This window comes from Tigriopus californicus, chromosome 12 (assembly GCF_007210705.1).
Source record: "Tigriopus californicus strain San Diego chromosome 12, Tcal_SD_v2.1, whole genome shotgun sequence".
NCBI classification, from domain to species: domain Eukaryota; kingdom Metazoa; phylum Arthropoda; class Copepoda; order Harpacticoida; family Harpacticidae; genus Tigriopus; species Tigriopus californicus.
Genome location: NC_081451.1, coordinates 1,636,866 through 1,657,127, shown reverse-complemented (window position 1 = coordinate 1,657,127; position 20,262 = coordinate 1,636,866). Strand labels below are relative to the sequence as shown.

Sequence of the window (20,262 nt, the reverse complement as noted above, 5' to 3'; positions counted from 1 at the left end):
TGACGATTCCTCATTTTAGTTATGAGTTGTCAACTTTATTCAATCTCAATCATGTTCCAAAGCACAAAAATGATCTTCATGGCACATTGCAAAAATGCTCTGAGTGTTATATTATTATTGTTCATTCCGAAACCGGTGGCTGATTACTTTTTAATTACCCCGCCTGTGCTAGAATTGGATATCCAGTTCCACGCTCAAAACACTCTTTTCGCTCCACCTTCGAATCAATGATTGTGAAATAGCAATTGCTTTCTACTCACGCTCAAGTATTCTTCTTCTTTCAAATAATCGTCGAAGGGCTTTTCTTTTTTTTCTTTGGCTTGCGAGTACTCGCTTTTTCATTCGCAGCATGCAAACACGTTTACTGTTGTTGGTTGTAAGTTGTATTTTTAAATTTTCACTAATAGATGGAGCCTGAACAATAAGGGCCCTTATTTGCAACGTCACACGGCCCAAAGAAAATGGGAAGAGGCACGGTAGATTGCTAAATAAACTGCTCTTGCCTTGCCTTGAACGCAATTTCTATTCCGGACATTATGTGACCCGAGGCACTAATTGGAAATAAGATTTTGATAGAATTAGTCAAAAACAACACAAACGCGTTATAATTCAATAACAAGAAATTGGCCCAATCGGCCCTTTATTTGGTAGAGGCTGAATAACAAAGCGCCCTCTGGAGTGCAGAACGTAAAACACATTTCGTGCAGCGTAAGGGGGCCATGATCAAAATGGCAAAAATAAACATAAATCATTTTTTGGATTTTGCCTCCACGTTGAGCTTTTGAGCATATATCATTTGGTTTCGAGTCGACTAATGCTTGGCTTCGATCTCGTGGAGTTTTTAAATCTCATAGTTGTCCTAGTTAATCACAAGAAGAGTTTAAAAGCTGAGACAAAAGGTTATAAGAATGATCTTTCACCTATTAGGTAACAACCTGTAATGCACGTTGCTCTACAAATAACTTTACTTTGATTTTTGATGTTGAATTGGCAAACCCAGTATTAACAATTTGATCATCCATTTTGAATTGGACTCGTTCGCTCTGAAAATACTTTTATGAATGCCGTGGTTTCGCCTTGCGTAAAAGACATTCCAACTCTTCTTGAAGATAAAGGTGTCGGATCAGAAGCTTACCTTATCATGAGCCCAACAGTCAATTGTTGTCTTCATAAAGACTCTATTTAGGGTGTATGTATAATTAATCCGAGGCTCGTGAACATGTTTTGAATTTCCTATCATAATGATAAACCTATTCGTTAAATTGTTTCGCATTTCAGTCCGTAAGATCTTTCTATCTACCGGTCTAGCAGCCTCTTGTTTACGTGCCATAATAACCTTTCATTTACTACGTCACTGCACATTGCACATTGCAACGGTTAAGACATTTGAAAACTGGAGGTGGGCCATTACTTTCGCAACACCATAGATTTATTTCCCCTCAACTGCAATTGTTCTCTTCAACTTTCTTTCTCCTGGTTTTAAGTTTTCGTTCATCTGTATGTTCCTAGAATGAATTTATGCGTCTTCACTTTCTGCCAAACCATGCATAATCTTATTAAGCCCGACTCCCTTTCCCGAAGTTCCAAGCATCTTGAAACAAGTCTCATAGGAATAGAAGGCAGTTGCGGGAGTGGAGGTTATTAGTAACAGGTGTGAGACATCCCCAACAAAGGGGAACATTATTACATGTTGCACTCAAACTTAAAGATTCTAGGTACCCACCAACTTAAAAGCATCAATATAGAAACATGAGGTGGATAATAACTTGATGATTGGCAAGCCAAAAGTCTGAGCATTCTTGAGAAATAGCCTTCGTTTTTCACTACAAAAATGCTAATGCTTGTATCAGCTGTTGTAGACATGTTGTCTTCCAGTTCCTCTCATGTAGGGAGGTCTAGCCATAACTCAGTAAATGGTGGTAGTTTCTGCTGAAGTTCTGGGAGCACTCTTGATGGTAATTGTTTTTATAAAGGAATGTTCCTTGATACTGACACTAATAATGCAGTAAATATTTGGTGCCTTCAGGACAATCCGCTTCACGCAACCTCTTAACACAAAAGTAGGGATGAACTCTCTGCAGCTATTACTCAAACGAATTTCATCCAAAGCTCCAGCATGGAAGCATTTCTTAAATTTTAGCTTAGAAGGGCTACAGGCTTGTTTTGTGAAAATTCTTACCCTTGAAATGAAGTGCAGTTTTTACTTTTTTGTAGTTGGGGGCACTAGGGGCGGAGGGTTGAACCTCACCCAGTCACCCAGCCAGTGAAGCTAGCCATCAAATGACCTATTGTATAAGCAATAATTTATAGATAGTTCTGATAGGCAGTGTAATATCCTGTATCAGATTGGTCCTCTACCTGAGGGTATGGTTAACATCTACAAGTTCCCTTGAGAGAAGTCAAGAATGAGAACTAAACTAGGGATCCCTTACATGTTGGGAAATTGTTCTAACCACTGTGCCATGACTTGTACTTCAAGTAGACTTATGCTGAAAGTTGTCTCAGACGAACTCAGTAGAAACATCACGTCCCAATGTGAAGGTTCAGACTATTTTGACTGTAGTCATCTCTGCAAGCCTCAGCAGCACTCCCTAAAGTGCTTCAAATTCCCGAAATGAAACCTGATTTCTGGTATTGAATGTAACAGATAGACAATCTGTGCCTAAAAAGAGGTCAGATAGAACCCTTCTTGCACAAACATTTTTTTCATCAGCATTTGTACTCCTTAAATGTGATGTAAAAACAGCAAACATTCCCTCATAAAATATTTCTTGACTTTGCAACCCATTTTATCTTTTTAGATCACTATTGAATCTTTTAGTCCTGTTTTGCAATTAAGTACGCCTGTTTGTGCCAGTGTGCAATAACCTGAGATCCCATTCTTCTCAGCTCAACGGAACTACTGAAACGCGCACGTTTAGACTGATATTCGATTACACGTTTCATCACACGAACCAAACTGGATGGAGACATCCAACTAGGGATCGTTAATGAAATGATCTTTAATCTTCTGGGCTCTTGGCGAGGCGATGGATGAGTTTGATTGAGCTTAGATGGTCTCAATTTGGAGCAAGGATCAAAGAAATTACGGGGCTCATTTGACCTCCTGTGCACTCCAATAGGGTCTTCAGTTGGTTTAGCGTCTTATCAACAAAATTAAGGCTGTAGTATAGGAAGAGAAATCAATGTAGGTTACTGGAATATTTTCATCAACGTCGGTTTTATTGGATTTCTGTGTAAGTTAGTGAGCTCATGTTAGTTCCAAGAACTGATTTGGAGACGGGAAAGATAGAGCTTACGGGATCAAATTGACCGTTGGTTTTCAAAAGATCGACTTACATTTCCGACATACTGTATGTATGGTTCCAATAAGTTCCATCGTTCGGTTTATAGTCTTTATCTATCACGTAGTACTTAAAAGTAAGCTTATGCCAAAAATGAGCGAAATATTTGAGTAGCAATAATATCAGCTGTAAGAAAAACTATTGCCACCTTCAAAATTCCACCGAAAAATAGCAAGATAGAATTTTAGGAGAGTCTCTAAAGTGCCTGTGGATATGGCGCTTTTTATAAGTACAATGCGCTTCTGCACATAAGCTTCTGTTTGGAAACACTTTAGCTCTCCTTATGACTTTGTCAGTAATATGACGCTACCGTCCAAATCATGCTTCTTGAATTATTGAATCTATGCAATATTAGAATATCATTCACATCTCGAAAATAAGTCCGGCACGCCATCGTCCATGAATATCTAAGGTATATTTATTGGATGTTGGCCCAACCGACCATTTGGTGGATGTACGTAATAGTAGTGGATCACAAACAGGTTTAATAAATGTTATATTTAGCCGTCCAACAAGCACTTTCTAAAGTAGATACAGGATATGCGCATCAGCACATGAATAAAAAAACAACACGTGCGTTAGGAATTAATCAGTCGCGAATCCTCGTTTTTTGTGAGGTTATCTTCACTTATCGCAGTTTGTCCGAGAAGCCGTGAATGAGTTAAATGTTTCTTGTTGAGTAGCATGAATCACTTGTGAGGAGGATTTGTCGAACTTTATTCCACACTGATGTTTGATGCCTTTCTCTGAGAGATTAGGGGTTACTCTTGATGTGGCTCTTCCTTGTCCTCATGGCTTAGTTGTCGCGGATAGGCGTAATCCCGAGTAGTGGACTATTTAGTCAAACTGATAACGAATCCACAATAGATGACATGGACCAGGTAACAGACGGATTTGAATATTCTCCAGTCCACTCCCCCAAAGAGGACCTTTCCCCCGAGACTTCATGGCCTTCGTTAATTCATTGCAGATGATCAACGCCGTCACAGATATCCAAGAGGACACAACAGTGGAAGTGGTGATCAATACTCAGCATTTGGGCGAGGACGATGTCGAGATCCGGCCCCATCAGCTCTCGATCCACTCGTACAAAGCGCCCACATTCTGCAACTTTTGTGGGGAAATGCTCTTTGGCCTCTTCAAGCAGGTAAGAAAAGGCTTCTTAAGACTCAAAACAGTTGCGCGGTTCAATAGCGTCCGAGAGAGGGCGTAGCAGTCGCGTGACCAAGTAATTTAAGTAAATGTAAATTTTTGCGCGAAAAAGATGTGAAAAATAATGTTGGGATATGACAGACAAATATCCTGTTTGGACCTAGAAAGTGTAGCGCAAGTTTTTTCAGGTTGTTTCTCTGCATCATGATACATAAGTAAGCATTTGTGTTTCGTGGTTATCCTTGTGATCTTTCGGCATTTAAGGCAAATAGTGTTTATCACTAGTTTTCCCCATATCTTTGATCACCTTGAACAATTCCAATCCACATCAAGTCTATTGAGGCCTTTTAAATGTTGTTTTGCCGATGTGGCAGTATCATACAGATAACAGCATTAGGTTAGATTCAGTGTAATCAAATGTTAAGTGGCATCATTAAGTATTTGTCATTCATTTGTTTTTTCACCTTCAAGCTTCATCTTGTAAGATAATTAAGACGATAATATCAGATGGCGGCATTTTTTGATGAACTTTATTGAATTTACAACAAAGATGTTCAGCTGTGAGCTCATTCATTTTCATAACAGTAGAAAAATCTCCAATGTGCTGAACAATTCTTCTTTGTTTTTTTATAATAGCAATTCTGTCACAATGCAAACGAAATAAGGACTCCTACTCATCCACCCTCTACCCACTCTAGTGATCATCCTCAGGAAGGGATCAATACTTGTAAATATTATGAAATATTGTAATGTCAAGAACGACGTAAAATTCAATTAGGCAAGGATCCTCGCAATTGTCAGAACAATGAAGTCCTTATCTCTTCTTTCTCGGGCTCCTTTTTTGTACTATTTCCTTCCCTAAGTATTTGCGGGGAACCCACGTAACATCTTTTGGACAAGTTTTTGACCCAACTTCCTGTTCAACTCTATATTATAAGGTTTTTCAGGTCCGATAATTATTATTCGTTGTGAAAATAAAGTTAGATAAAATATATTTCTTTTCGTCTTCTTGGCATAAGGAAGTCTGTAAAAAAGTCTAAAAAGCTATGAAAAGTTTGTTTTGAAGCAATTCGATCAGTTATGAACTACATGAGTGGGAATATGAATGTGAACCTACAGCAAGTGTAAACCTGCAACAACTATGCAACTTACTTGAGTGTACTCATTAATCATTGCTCTCTTCAAATGTGATTCCATCTGCAGAGGGTTAACAATGTAGAGGAATGCTAGTCTACCACCTTCAACATCAGCGCCCCCTTTTGCCCATGTTTTTCTTGTAGTGGTAAAGATTGGGAACTTTTTTCTGACAAATATTTGGATTTGCGGGTCGAGCATAGTTTTAGAGCCCCTTCGTTATTGTTAATCAATTTCTAAGAGTTTATCCCATTGAACATATGTCAAATCATGTTTTACTGTGCACATTTGTAGATGATAAACAAATAGTTCAAGGAATGGTTGATTGCAACGAAGGGGGCCAACGTTTGAGGCATCAACGTCCACTAGAATGAATAGTAAGGCAAGACCCGGGTTTGAACCCCTGAAGCTGAGCAGGGCTTCCTCAAGTTTGACCACCCCATGTCTCTTTTTTTCATTTTGCCGTCTCGTTTTCATCGTGACAGGCACGACCCATTGTCCCTCTGGACTAGCCTCACGTCAAAATTATTGCAAATAGATATGTTGGTGTCTGAGAGGGGGCGCTGGTGCGGAACTGGGTAAACAAACAGCGTGATGATCTTATTCTATTCTGAATTGTTCCAACGCTTCCGGATCGGTTATAATGCTCAAACTTACAATGCCTTATTACCATTTGGCCTTGTTATGCCTTGCTTATGATTTCTATGCCTAAATCTCACGAAGGTTCTGGTGAACGAGAATTGCTTGAACACTTGATTGTCGCATTCTCGCCTATAGGCACCCTGTCCCGTCCGCCAGATGGCGTCCGGTGTCATTGAGATCTGAACAAAGAAAGATTGTAATTTCCCACGGGTTTTGCCATTGATATTTGTGCCCCAGAGACACCGTTTCGAATGACTTGATAAAGAGATTCTATGCCCCCCTCTGAGACCATGTGACGGTGGATGTAGTACCTCCAATGAAACTCCAAGACCATTGAAAATGCAAAGGACGTTTTGAGTAGGCTACAAAAGTGCATCTGAGCACTCTGCCGGCATATTTGATACGAGAATGCCTCATATTCAGTGTAGCAAGTGCATAATGCGCTTACTACACTCTCTACCAAGAGGAACACTTGAATTGTGCAATTATTATGAACTTCCTCCCCTTCCCCCCTAATCTTCATTTGGCACACAGGCCTTGGTTATTTTCAATGCCACGGAAATCTTGGTCTCACTATATTTGTGCATACGAAGCGTAAGTTACAGATGAGTACATTTTTGAATGAACCTGTACTAGGACACTGATTTATGGTGTTTTGTGACGATGCATTTTTGTTGCAATTTTCTATCATACAGTGCAGTTTTCCTGAATTAAGGAACATTTCAATTGCAGACATATTTCCCGATTTTCCAACTCTGTCTTGTAGGTAGCTTCAAAACGTAAACCTTTCAAACTCAAGACAAGAAGAAAGGCCGATTAGTTTAGGAAATGAGAACGGCTTTTCCTTGGTGCAAGTCTTCTTTGTCGCAATTTCGTGACATCACTACTGATCGCTCTTCATTTACGAGACAAAGTTGAAAGCCGTAGGGTGACAGTGAGTTTCTGGTCCCAATTTGATTGGTTAGTAAAATGCTAACAAGGTCTGAATGACACGACTCTTTCCTACTTGGCGCTTACTTGAATAACCTCTTCCTGTGGGGGAGAGGGGAATTACCAATTCCAGAGAACTTTCCGACTTTCCGATGGCTCTTCTTGCCTCCTTTTCATGTTCTGCTTCTAGCATCAAAGGTCAGACGAAGAATCTGAGGCAGCAATTCCGGTTTGGTTCCAGGATTCTCGAAGAGAGAGGAAAGTCACGTAATCGCTTCTTTTATGGGAGACCAAGCACCAACGAGGGCTTGTACATTTCTATCTGAGCCAAACGTGTTGACCAGGCTAATAATCGGTTGTCTCGGGGATTGTCAGTCCCAACATGGTTTTTCTTCCATGGGCCTTTTTTGACCGAGATCCAACTGAGTATTTTGAAGAGGGTTTCAGCCGTCTTGTGAACTTTTTTGAAGTATTAGTATGGGATGAGACTTCAGGATTTGAATTTTAAAAAAGAACCCCATAAAACAAAGATTATAATTGGAGCCCTGACATAGTTTTTGAGTCAAAAGCCGTTCAGAAATAGGAAAAGATTAATTCTCAAGACCTTGAAAATAGACAGAAAAGTACTTGGGATTCAAAATTGCAATTCTATCATGAAAGGAATTCTGCCCAATCTTTCATACATTTTGCTAAAAGCCAAGACTCGTAATTTATTGAAATGACCACCCAATTCAAGACTCTAAAAGTTTGATGAAAATGACTTAATTCTCTCGGACCATCATCCCCTTTTTTGAAAGAAGAACAAGTTCAAATTGCGCCATCCTGAAATCCTGTCAAGCTTTCCAAACGCTCATGTGTCGTTTCCTGAAATCCAAACTAAGTTATTCGTCCTAAAACACAACTGTCATCGAATCTGCCCATCGTGCGGTTTTGTTGTTCAATGGCATCGTCCGGTCTTCGTCATCATCTGTTTTACAGTCTGCTTTGCTTCACATGTGTCATGTGTGGCTTTGGCGCATGACAGCTCTAGGTCCTTTAGACGGCTACTCAATCTAATTAGGCGGTTGTGACCCCAGGAAATCTGGCCACTCTGTCGTTTCCCGTTCATGGTCAGTTGGTCACGTTTGATGTTCCATTTGGGGAAATTAGCTGAGGGATGCTTGGTGGCATGACAAGTGTTGATATTCCAGGTAATCTAGGTTATGATGACTGGTGCTGAAGCTTCTTTTGGAAGTAGTGCACGTGAAGAGTGTGGAACCACGTATTTTTGGCACGGAAGACAAATTGAAGAAAGTAAAATTTATGTTCCACGGGAGGGACCATCTGTTATGGAGCTGAGTGGAACCGTCATTGCGCTATTGTATCTCCGAGGGTCGATTTATTTTGCTTTTCAAAAAAAGACAGAAACAAGAATGAAAACGAGCCGAACATGAGCCAAAGACTTCCAATGTCACTGAGATGGTAGATGACTAGACCAAAAGAGAGGACATTGTCAAGATGTTGGGAAACATTTTGCTCTCAAAAGACTTGTCACAAGTTTATGAGTATGGGATGTGTTAGCCAACAATAAATCGATAATCTTGGTTTACAACCAAACGACGGTTTTTAGATCAACTTTTGTTTTCATGACATTAAGAAAATATTAGATTTTTTTTTGGAAATTAACTAGAGTATGAGACCCTCCCTTTGGCGGTTAACAAGGAATTTTATTTACAAACTTTGAACTTACTCTGCTGACTTTCAACTGTAAAATTGCGCCTAATCCCAAGACTGCCTGACTACTGCATTTCATATCATCTAACACAATTACTAGGCATAATTGCATTCCATGTTGGTCATTGAACCAATACAAATTTTGTGATCCCCCATGAAACATTAACAAAGCCAACTTAAAACTTCAAATTCATGTGAATTTTTGATCGATTGCATACACTAAAAGACTTGCTTTATTCCTGTTGCCAATACTATGGCAAGGAAATAATTTTTTTTTTTTTTTTACCCTATGCTGTTGAATGTATTGCTTAATTGTTATAGAGTCAGATGACAGCTCTCTCACTTGGCCTGCATGGTCTGTTAGAGGCAGTAAATTGGAAAATGGAGGCTTTATTAACATGCTAATGGTTGCCAGCCTGGAGTTGAACCCAAACCAATATCAATTTGGACTTGACCGCCTTGTCTTCAAAGGGAAATTTTCAATATATTCAATTAGTGCCTCGGGTCACATAATGTCCGGAAAAGAAATTGCGTTCAAGTCAAGGCAAGGCCAGTTTATGTAGCAATCTACCGTGCCTCTTCCCGTTTTCTTTGGGCCGTGCGACGTTGCAAATCAGGGACCTTATCAAAATGGGATGGTGTTTTATTCCTTACTTTTCATATGTTGTTGTTGTTGTTGTTGTTCATTCAGAGACTCATAGGGATAATAGAGGTCAAAGCAAAAAATAAAAAGAATGGTAAAATGAAGGCGAAATCCCTATGTCTAATTAACTTTATTGTGTTCAATTTCTATCAGAATGATTTCATCATTTTTAAGACCATAAAATCTAATGTGTGTACTCTTTTTTTCTGTAGGGATTGAAATGTGAAGGTTGCGGCCTGAATTTCCACAAGCGTTGCGTGTTCAAGATCCCCAATGATTGCAGCTACAAGAAGCGACGCCGGTCGTCCTTTAGCCTCACTGGACTCCAGGGCAGTTCTTCCACACTTCATTCAAGGTAAGTCCGGTTTTCATCTACCACCGTCTTCACATCCGTGACTGTTGAACTCATTTCTGGACGACACAAATGGGACAGCTTGGTGACAACTGTTCGAAAGCAACGCCAAGGGAGGACAAATGCACCAAAATGGAAATGAAGAAAGGTTTTTTTCCCCCAACTAACTAACAACAAAGGCAAACAAATCAGACCAATCTAAAGACGTACAGGCCACGCAATGACATTCAAGGGAAAGGCAGATTTATTCACTCTTTTGATGGCAATGTGAGTGAGTAAGGAAATGTCGATCCCATTAATTATTCAAGACGCCACGGAAGTTTATTCTCATCTTTTTTCCAAGAGACCAAGAAAGCCTTCTGGGGATTCCTACCTTCTTGCATCCCTACATACTGCTTGGTTATATTCTTGATACTCAGGTTACATCGCTCGTCTCGCATGTTCAATTTGTCTCGGATTTCAGGAGTTCTCATGTACTCATATAAATGATCCGGAATCTAAGCGAATGTTCGGGTGGACCAATGTTATTTGGATCATAGTCGATTTCATGAAACCAGTTCCAAAGGAATGTGCTTTGTAAATTTCTTGGGTAATCCTTTCTTGACACCTTGAGTCTTCGACCAAGGCCACAAAACCTTGGAGAGATCAGAGGGAGGATTCTGGGCACGCGGTTAAGGGACACCTCTTTTGTTGCTATTAAAAGTTGAAAGACGTTATACGTACAAAAACCAGATCCAAGAAGTTGGTAGGAGCTCTTTGTTTAGACAGGGATAACTTGCCAAAGAGGAGCAAAACTGTTTCTTCTCCTAAAGAGCCTTGAAAATGAATTGCTTCTCTCTTATCCAGAAAAGTATTTGTATGAGAGAAAATATCCCAAATTCAATTCTGTACAACGGAAAGACATGACCAAGATAGGGTGGGATAATTTATTTTCTTGTACTGTCCCTTGAAGTAAACGAAGACCCATTCTTCGGGCCACTTTGGCCGAATGTCCTTATTGTTATCATCCTTCTCTGTAAGGTTTCTACAATTTCAGCAATTTGGTCACAACATGTTGTGCTATTCCCTGTCGTAATCTAATCTCCAAGAAGGTGTTGTGGCATTTGAGACATAATTCCAACTTTAGAATGATTATTTTGTGGATGACTGGCGAGGAAAGATTTCTAAGACATACATTATGATTACCCTCTAGGGTAGTGCAATTTAAAAAATGGCCTAAAGATTCATGGTCCCTTGCCTTAATATGCATCCGTCTAAAGAATTGAAGTTATACTTCAATTTGGCTCAAGGGAATAAAGGGCTGTGCAAATTTTAAATTCCGTTACAAACTTGGAAATCCCTTTAAACACGATAATTCAAAAGGATAAATGTTAAATAACAATTCCTCGGGAAATTTGTCCAGATTTTTTTTTTTATTTTAAAGCTCAAAACTCATTTCAAAAGATCAAATATGTTTTTATCAAGCTGTTCACCAGTTGTTAGATAAAAGGTCAAATTGATAAATGGGACATCAATTTCTTGACACCCTGTTTCACAAAGAGATGCTTGACACACACTTACTTACTTCACTTAGGGTTACGTATTTCCTTGTTCACACAACCTAGTGACGTCATTTATCTGGGCAACGTTGATGTTTGAAGGTGTTAAAGTGTGATGTCTCTAGACCCAGCCCCATTTGATTACCGAAGTGCATCTATGAGGTCAATTTAAATTCAGATGAATCGATGTAAATAAGCAAACTAAGTGTACGGTCATTAGAAAGAGCCTTTTCATTTTTAATCATAGATGAATTGTTTGTGATCAAGTGCCATAAAACCTTGACTGATGCTCTAAATCATGTCTGTTTTGTGTATGTTCTACTGCAATGGAAACAAGTCTAAATGAATATGTGATAATAACCATATTATGACTGGCAAGGGGGTTCAATCCCATTTGGAACATTTGTACAACAGAAAAAGTTTCCTCTGTTTTTATGAATTGGATTTGAGAGACCAAACGATCGGCTGGCAAAGCACTCTCACGAGAAATATTGAATGCGTCAAAGAGGTTGCCACTCTTGTCCTCCAGATCCTCCACAAAAGAAATGTAGTAATGTTCTTTGACAGACCAGACAACGGAAAACCCCAACTTTTTCTCCCATAAAAAACTTTTGGATCTGGAGCCTTTATTTTAGGAGGCATGTCAAACTCTTGCCAGTTCCGAAACTCATGTTCCTGTTTTCACCACGGATGTCTAACATCTCACTCTTGCATCTGTTGTTCCAGTTCCAGCGTGGGAACCACCTCCACAGGGGATGGCAGCAACTTCTTGGCCCCGCCCAATCGTGATGGGAGTCTCAGTCCGTTGCTCTCCTCCAAGAGAGAACGCTCGCCTTCGGTTATTTCGGCAGGTAAGGCTCTCTTGTACCCTTGGGATGTCGTTTGTTGCCCATTAGAAGTGATATGTTAAAACTCTAGATGAAATAAATACGAATTTTTTTTCTTTTTGCTTGCCACTTTGTCTTATTTTTCAGTCAATTCGAGTTGAGAATGTTAGGCAATGGGTTTAGGTACAGGGCATAAGCCAAGGAGATGTCAGTTACTTGGTGCCAATTTCGTGACTTTTTCATTTAAAAATCCATGGAATATGAATTTGTGTCCATTTAGATTCTCAACTTTGGATGAAAAGATATAAAAGTTAAAATATGCCACCATCAAAACTTTGTCAACGGACCATACTAGAGAACACTAGGCCCGTAACAAGCTAGGTGGCGCTGCATCCGTTATCGGAAAGAATACTTCATAATCTTGCATTAATCTGACCTGAAGTGTGTGAGATGTGTAAAGTTTAAGTGGCCCTATTGTTTTGTTCAGACCATTTTCCTACTAAACCTACCAAACGACAAAAAGTTATCATTTTTTCAACAATTGTCCCAATATTTTGATCTCAGTTTGTGACAAACCAAGCAGTTTAAAGACAGATTAACTTCAACGGATAATAGCCAAGTGTCAGTGGACTCAGCATCAAATGGTATAAGGGTTCAAATATCGAAATTTAGATACAGAAGCCCAATCAAGATTATTTTTTCCCTATTTTTGCCAAACTCGCTTCGTTGGGTGCCATCTATTGGTGATTTTTTTTACGAATCCAATTTACTACCACTATTCCTGCTGAGTATTTGATAGGGTAACTTTCTTAGCCAATATTCCATGCAAGGTACCTTTGACATTAACAGAAAATTATTACCAATTGATTTGACTTCACGAATACTCATCTTCGTCAACAGGTTTTTCAACTTGGGTTATCTCAAACTCCTTCTTTTACCCATAGGAATTGTCCTTCTTTTAATCAATGCAGTGGAAATGCAAAAAGACATTCATTCTAATGATTGCATTTTCCCACCGTCAAAAGAAATTAGTTCCACCTGTTCTCTGGCCCTCTTGCAAATCAAACAAGTCCAAACTAGATCCCCTTGCTCCAACATGTATTGTCAACTCAATTGAGAGCATTAGCAAGCAACCAAAACCTACATACATTGAATAATGGCCTTTTCAAAGTGGTCAATACTCAATACCAATACTCGTTTAGAGAAAAGATGCCCAATTTAGCAAATGTGAGTGCTCTTTGTTGTTGTTGTTGTTGTGGTTGTTACTCTTTGTATTTTACGAGCTTTCCAATGGACATAAACCATGTGAAAAGGGCCAAAAAGAGGACCCATTTCCAGTAATAGAGCCCTTTGTTAGGGTGCTGGAAACGAAGCGCAACGCTCTGCTGTGAGATTCGACTCTTTGTTGACAATGGTCTGAAGAATTTTTAAATTGGATCTTTTGAGACCTTTCGTTCCACAATCTCTTCTAGAGTTCAGCAGTTTCTGCAGTGACGGGTCAAATTCTCGTGGGGAAGTGAAATGTCTAATTTAGACACTCTTGCCATTCTCACGGCTAAAATTTTACAAAAAGGGAGGAATGAACTAGAATGAAAAAAAAAATCAAAATTGCCTAATCGATGTTCTTGAAAATCTTCGTGTTTAGTCTCTAGAGGAAGAAATAATTTTCACTAGTCGAACTTTTTAGACCTTAAATGCTCGTCCATTCGAAACAAACAAAATTCTAAATTCATCAACATCTTTAATATGTTTATTTTGTGTCATGACGATAGAGTGCCAAGAAAAAAGAATATTCATCTGTTATTGGCACCCACTGATAAAAAACAAATGACCTCCCAGAAGTAGAGAGGTTGCGTTAATGTTTATGAAATCTTGATGCGCTGAAAGAATCGTTGTCTCAGGAAAGGCTGTTTTTATAATGCATGAATAACCTGGCTTATTCCTGTTGTTTTTTTAAGGTCGCCCTGTCTGGGTGGATGTCCAAATGGCTCATCGTCTCAAGATCCCTCACACCTTTGTCCTCCACACTTATACCAAACCCACGAAATGTCATTTCTGCAACAAAATGTTGGTCGGAGTCTTCAAACAGGTGAGTTATGAGCCTTGGGACAGGCAAAGGTCCATCAAGGCTTTGTGCCTTAATAGACCCCAGAGAAATTCTTTGCTTGCTCCCTCAAGGAACAATATTGAATCTCATTTGGGCAAAGGGAGGCACCCCATTGTTTACTCAAAGGGTCCATTTGAACCCTATGGTCAGGTCGTTACCAACACCTGCTTGCCTCACGCAAGACCAAAGCAAACACTTCTGACTCTGACTAAGTAACTAGCAAGGGTAGCTTACCAATGTAGCAAGTAAATTGAGGCTCTAATTTGAGTAGGCCCTACTGCTGGCCTGGATTTAAAGTCCAGCATCACCCTAAATGATAAGGCCAGTTCCAGGGGGATTGGATAAAGTCTACAATTGTATTGACATAGCAATCGCCTTGGCCATAAACCGTACATCTTGCTGGCTAAATTGTTTTTCGTCACGCAAGGTGGAAGAAAGATATTCCCTCTCTCACTCCACTAAGGCTACTTAGCTGAAATACAAGATCCTTGGTAAAATTAAAGGGTTCCTTTCTCAATTCTTCCAGGGGGTTCAGTGCAAAGACTGTCGGTACAACGCTCATAAGAAATGCTTGGAAAAGGTCCCAAGGGACTGTACGGGTGAGATGCCAGACGAGGTTCTAGTGGACAAGCAAGGCGACTCTACAGAGAACGAACCGGGTTACAATGGCGATGATAGCGACGACGAGGCTCGAACCTCGCCAGACTCGGAGGAGGCTACACCGAGCCACACGCCCAACACGACAACCACCACAAATCCCTTTGATGCCGAGGCAAGTCATTTTTCATTCGGTACTTTGGTTATTATTCATGCAAATTGGCAGGATTATGCACAACACTTCAGGAAGGAGACCTCTTCAAAATCTGGAGGGTAACATTATTAGGGTAAAAAGTGTCAGTTTGGACAGGAACACAAGTGTCAACTTAAAGTAATATCCATTTGTCGAGAAAGCGATGGCAAAAGAAGTTTGCAAATCATTGTACTCGAGAAAGAGCCTTGTCAAGTGGAAAGTGTAATCATAAGAAAATGGAAGTATCTGATTTTCAAGTGCTTTGTTTCTCATACCAAGCTTGTTTACAAATGACTTAGCAACATGAAACTTCTCCAAGTTCTTGATGGTGGAAAAACACACCCACTTGTCTTAGAACTCTAGCTGTACCTAATATTTGTTAAAAGCCCTGTATTTCCGTGAACCTTTTTCATGAGCATTCCAAATGGAGAAAAAATATTTGTCTGGGTTCGTTTTTCATCAAGACAGTCCCTGAAGGTTCAATATTGCAATGTGTCGCGTAACAAACTTTGACACACTCCTTGAGAGTCTCCCGCTTGGAATTTTAAATATTTTAGATTGTGAGAATTAGTTATCTAAGTGCCATGGTATATCTCGCGACTCTTTCAAAATTGAAGATTATCTCTCACAAATAAGCTAGTCCAGTTCAGATATTGAAGTAGTCCACAGTTCTTGTTCCATGCTGATTGCAGTGCCTGCCTTCTGCCTGGAAAGGCGTCAAATTATGGAGATTTGAGGCGACCTTGGGTAATCCTTCAATTTAGAGGGAAAGGGAGGGATGTACCATCTGGTACCCAGCTCAACAGTGGCCACTAGTGAGTCTTATGACAGAGTTGCGCCCAATTCAATATCGGGGAAAAAGGTGCGATTGATGGATGCTGGAAGTCGTCTTGACTTTCAGAAGTCTTTGCAACGATCACACTCAATTTAGTCGGAACTTTATTTCTCCCATTGCAAGTATGTACCTAAGTTTTGGTTCAAACTTTGCTCAACGCCAGTACGAACGAGCTTGCATTTGTATTCTCAAAAAAGTGCAGGAGCTGCGTGGGTTCTGGATAGTTATTCATGTTTCTCCGATAACTGTATGCGTTAGCGTCTTAGATTCTTAGATTGTAGAATGTTAATGGAAAATATGACCAAGTATGCATATATTTCAAAAAATTCATTTGAAGTTCACAAAATGAGAACAAAACCGAAAGGTAGGTACCCTCTAGTCGAAAGAGTTCGTCATTAAACTCATATCAAATTGTCCAAGACATTTTTGATTCGAATTATTAGCAAGGGATTTTTGACTTGTGTTTTACCCGCTCTTTTAGACTCGGTCTGGCGCTCAATCAACTCAACCGAACATCCCAGTCCAGCGATTGGTCCAATCTGTGAAACAGACCAAGCGAATTGGTTCCAAGATCCTCAAGGAAGGATGGTTGGTTCATTTCACGAACAAGGGGCCCATGAAGAAGAGGCATTACTGGAGACTCGATACCAAGTCCATCACCCTCTTCCAAGTAAGTATTGCTGCCCTTCAGTGGCTCGGTTACCCTCGGATTGTATCATTGCAACCTTGGCGTCTTTAGAGCGACACGGGGACCAATTACTACAAAGAGATTCCTCTCTCGGAAATTCTTGCCGTGGAAACTGCTCAAAAGGCTCTAAGTGGAAGCGGCGGCGCATGCTCCACAGGGGCCGAGGTGACACATTGCTTCGAAATTAGGACCACTAACGTAGACTATTTTGTGGGTAAGTGGAACATCGCACCTCCCTTGAGAGGAGGGGCACTGCAGGTGCAAATCATCGCTCTATTGATGCCATTCCAGGGGAGGTTGGGGTCAATGGAAAGGTTGACAACGATCTGGGAGTGGAGTTGGCCAGACAATGGGAGATTGCCATTCGACAAGCTTTAATGCCGGTTCAAACTGGTAACCCTGGGACTGCAGCCACAGGCATCAAAACGGGCGCCACGGCCCCGCCACCAGGGGGATCGACTGTTCCAAAAGTGAACCGCTCCGTCCCGAAGAATATCGCAGAGCTGGAGGAGAAGGATATTGGCCAACTCTACCAAATCTTTTCCGATGAGATCCTTGGTTCTGGCCAGTTCGGGATTGTTTACGGCGGGGTTCATCGAACAAGTGGTCACACTGTAGCCGTTAAGGTGGGACTGTCGGGTTAATTGATTTTCAATGGTGCCTCTGATCCTTGACACAAGATGGCGTGTTGCTCTTTCCAGGTGATCGATAAGAAGCGGTTCCCTACGAAACAGGAAGCCGCCCTAAAGAACGAGGTATCAATTCTGCAGAATCTCCACCACCCGGGGGTGGTTAACTTGGAACGCATGTTCGAAACTCCCGAACAGATCTTTGTCGTAATGGAAAAATTGAAAGGTAAAACAAGCTTTTGTAGGTATATAGGTTTTTTAACTAATCTTCTGAGAGGCAATGGACGACTGTTTATCTGGAGTGGAAACCGTGTGTTTTCTCAGGCATTCCTTTCAGTCGCAATAATGAAACCAAACGTCATTTCAGGTGATATGCTTGAGATGATCTTGTCAAGTGAGAAAGGTCGCTTGTCTGAGAGGATCACCCGATTCATTGTCACTCAAATCCTAGTGGCTCTAAAGCATCTCCATTCCAAGAATATCGTGCACTGTGACCTAAAACCGGAAAATGTCCTTCTCTCCTCAGATTCTGACTTTCCCCAGGTAGGATCAACCACCTGTCTGCACACTTCCTTGCAAAACCTTTTTCTTTCTTTTGTAAATACCATTTGGATCCATGATTATGCCAGCAATGGCAACATTTATGTCACAATGTCAAGACTTTCTGTTCCATTCTTTTTAGTCAGCAAGCAAAAACATGTAGTTCACCCATTTCTTACATTATGATTTTGTCTTTTGCAAAGCCACTCCCACTTAATAGACAAGGGTACGGCCAACCAGCATGGAGTAATCAACTCCAGGAAATGGGCCTAAGCTGATGGTCAAGCCTGAGTTATCATTTCATATTTTCTTTCTTTTTTATCATTGGGTGGGCTGCATCAGCAAATACATTTGTTCCATCAAAACCGCAAAAATCACATCCCAAAGAGTGCCAATGATCACTTTGCAATCCTGATGCAATGGTCAATCTAAATGAAAGTTGGAAGAAACAAGCTATCATGGAAGCATTTATTCTTCTGTTTTGCTCTTTACCTTTTCTGCAAAACATATGCATATAATCAAGCGAGTGTGTTTATACACTTAAGGACCTTTTAAGGCTTTCAATATGGTGGTTGATTTATCCTTGTGCTATCACATCAATCACATTGATGATGTTCCATTGTCTGGTAGTTATGTGGACCAGGGGCACTAACTCACTAATGATTAAAAATGAAACCAAAACATGGTTTTCCCATCCCTTCAAGGAATCTAGCTCTGAAGTGAAATAGTCTTGTTGTACTTTGAAGAACAAAGCGCATACTCTGTTTTCATATTGATTCATGGCAAGTAAATGCAGGATTTAAGCTCCGTCTAAGGAAGGAACAAGAGCCTGGCAGGAATTTTGCAATCCCCATATTTGAGAGAAGTGTCTTCATAAACATTCTGCATTGTGCAAACTGCAGGGGGCATCGGCCTCAGGTTGCCACCATCTTGAAGCTAGATTGACACTACCAGTGAGCTTCTCATGCCGTTCAAACCCAAAACTCTCAAATGCTCATGAAAGCCCCGTGTGTTGGGCAGGTTGCGTGCCTTACTCGTGTCCATTACGTGACACATCCCTTGAAGTACCTACTATGTATATTCAGGTGAAGTTGTGTGACTTCGGCTACGCTCGTATCATTGGCAAGAAGTCCTTCCGCAAGTCAATTGTGGGCACCCCGGCCTATTTGGCGCCCGAGGTCCTGTACTCGAACCGACTGAAGAAACAGGGTTTCAATCGTGCCCTCGACATCTGGTCCACCGGGGTCATCGTGTACGTGTCGCTGTCCGGACAGTTTCCCTTCAATGAGGACGTTGATATCGAAGATCAGATAAAGAACGCTCAATTCATGTATCCGGCCAAACCTTGGTCGTCAATTAGCGAGATCGCCATTGACTTCATTAAGGTACTCAATGACTCGTCCACCCCTTCTAAAAACGAAAGCATCTTCCCTTTGGCGGCCGTGGGGATCGAAGCACCCCTCTTTGTGGCTCATATCCTCCCCGTAATCCCTCTTTCCCAAGGGATTGTAAAGGATCTCGTTTTGATCCCACGGCCGGCCAACCCTCAAAAGAATCCTTGAGTGACAGTTCTTTGACTCTCTACATAGAAATGCCTGGTGGTTCGGCACGATATGCGCTACACGGTCGACCAAGCTCTGAACGATCCTTTCTTCAACATATCATTTGGGGCCAACGCCAGACTTAAACAAGATTTAGAGGATCTCGAGGTCAAAGTGGGCCAGAAGTGGCTCACATCGTATGAGCAGCTCAGTTACGATGAAGAAAGGTGAACAACCCCAAAAGACACGAGTCAACCACCTCAACCAAAACACACTCCACAATGACATTGAAACCTTTGGCTGTAAAGCCACACATTTACATACACTCATCCACCCACACAAACAAACACCCAATTGGCATTGTTCTCGTTGCTGTTGTTGCCACAATCAACAAGACTGCTCCCAATCAACGATACACTTAATCGGACTACTGGGGTTTGATTTTTTTAAATTTGCATATTCAGTTTCATCGTGGTATTTCTTGTCCTCTGGAGTGCTTTTAAGGCTATCTTTAAAGTATAAATTACCGCTTGTGCTATACGTAAAAGTTGGGCTTTTTTGTAAAGCTTGCTTCAATCGGGGCGACCAATTAAGTGTCGTTGACTTTTCGAAATCCTTCGGGCTTGAAGGTAGAAATCCAGACATTTTGCAACGCTGGACAATTCTGGCGTGAGAGCTTCTATTAGTCATTAGTGTACGTAGAGCATGCCTTCCAAGCCTTTCAGTTACAAGCCACCACTGATTCAATGAGGCCGAACTAATGGTCTTAGAAAGGCTTCATCATTAGTTGGAGGCCCATTTCCCTCTGAAAGCGGGTCCAATTTGTCATTTACAGCATTTCAAGTCAAATCGCTACA

The 20,262-nt window shown here is 40.8% G+C and overlaps 1 protein-coding gene across 10 annotated transcripts in view; it reads left to right on the top strand.

Moving 5' to 3' along the window:
- The window catches only part of LOC131891795 (serine/threonine-protein kinase D1-like), a 37,247-nt gene that overhangs the window by 11,933 nt on the left and 5,052 nt on the right, over positions 1–20,262 (top strand). For 7 of the 10 annotated variants that reach the window (XR_009374464.1, XM_059241463.1, XM_059241461.1 and 4 more), the window contains 12 exons: positions 4,315–4,491; positions 9,771–9,913; positions 12,175–12,299; positions 14,234–14,364; positions 14,909–15,154; positions 16,489–16,677; positions 16,747–16,909; positions 16,987–17,321; positions 17,397–17,550; positions 17,692–17,867; positions 18,950–19,249; positions 19,454–19,632. Coding sequence is in view for 8 of the 10 variants with exons in the window: in XM_059241463.1 (XP_059097446.1) it covers positions 4,315–4,491; positions 9,771–9,913; positions 12,175–12,299; positions 14,234–14,364; positions 14,909–15,154; positions 16,489–16,677; positions 16,747–16,909; positions 16,987–17,321; positions 17,397–17,550; positions 17,692–17,867; positions 18,950–19,249; positions 19,454–19,632 (2,318 nt within the window). In the remaining 2 variants the exon portion in view is untranslated. Of the gene's footprint in view, positions 1–4,024; positions 4,226–4,314; positions 4,492–9,770; positions 9,914–12,174; positions 12,300–14,233; positions 14,365–14,908; positions 15,155–16,488; positions 16,678–16,746; positions 16,910–16,986; positions 17,322–17,396; positions 17,551–17,691; positions 17,868–18,949; positions 19,250–19,453; positions 19,841–20,262 lie in introns of those variants that run through there. The other 3 variants (XM_059241464.1, XR_009374465.1, XM_059241462.1) reach the window with 3 other exon arrangements.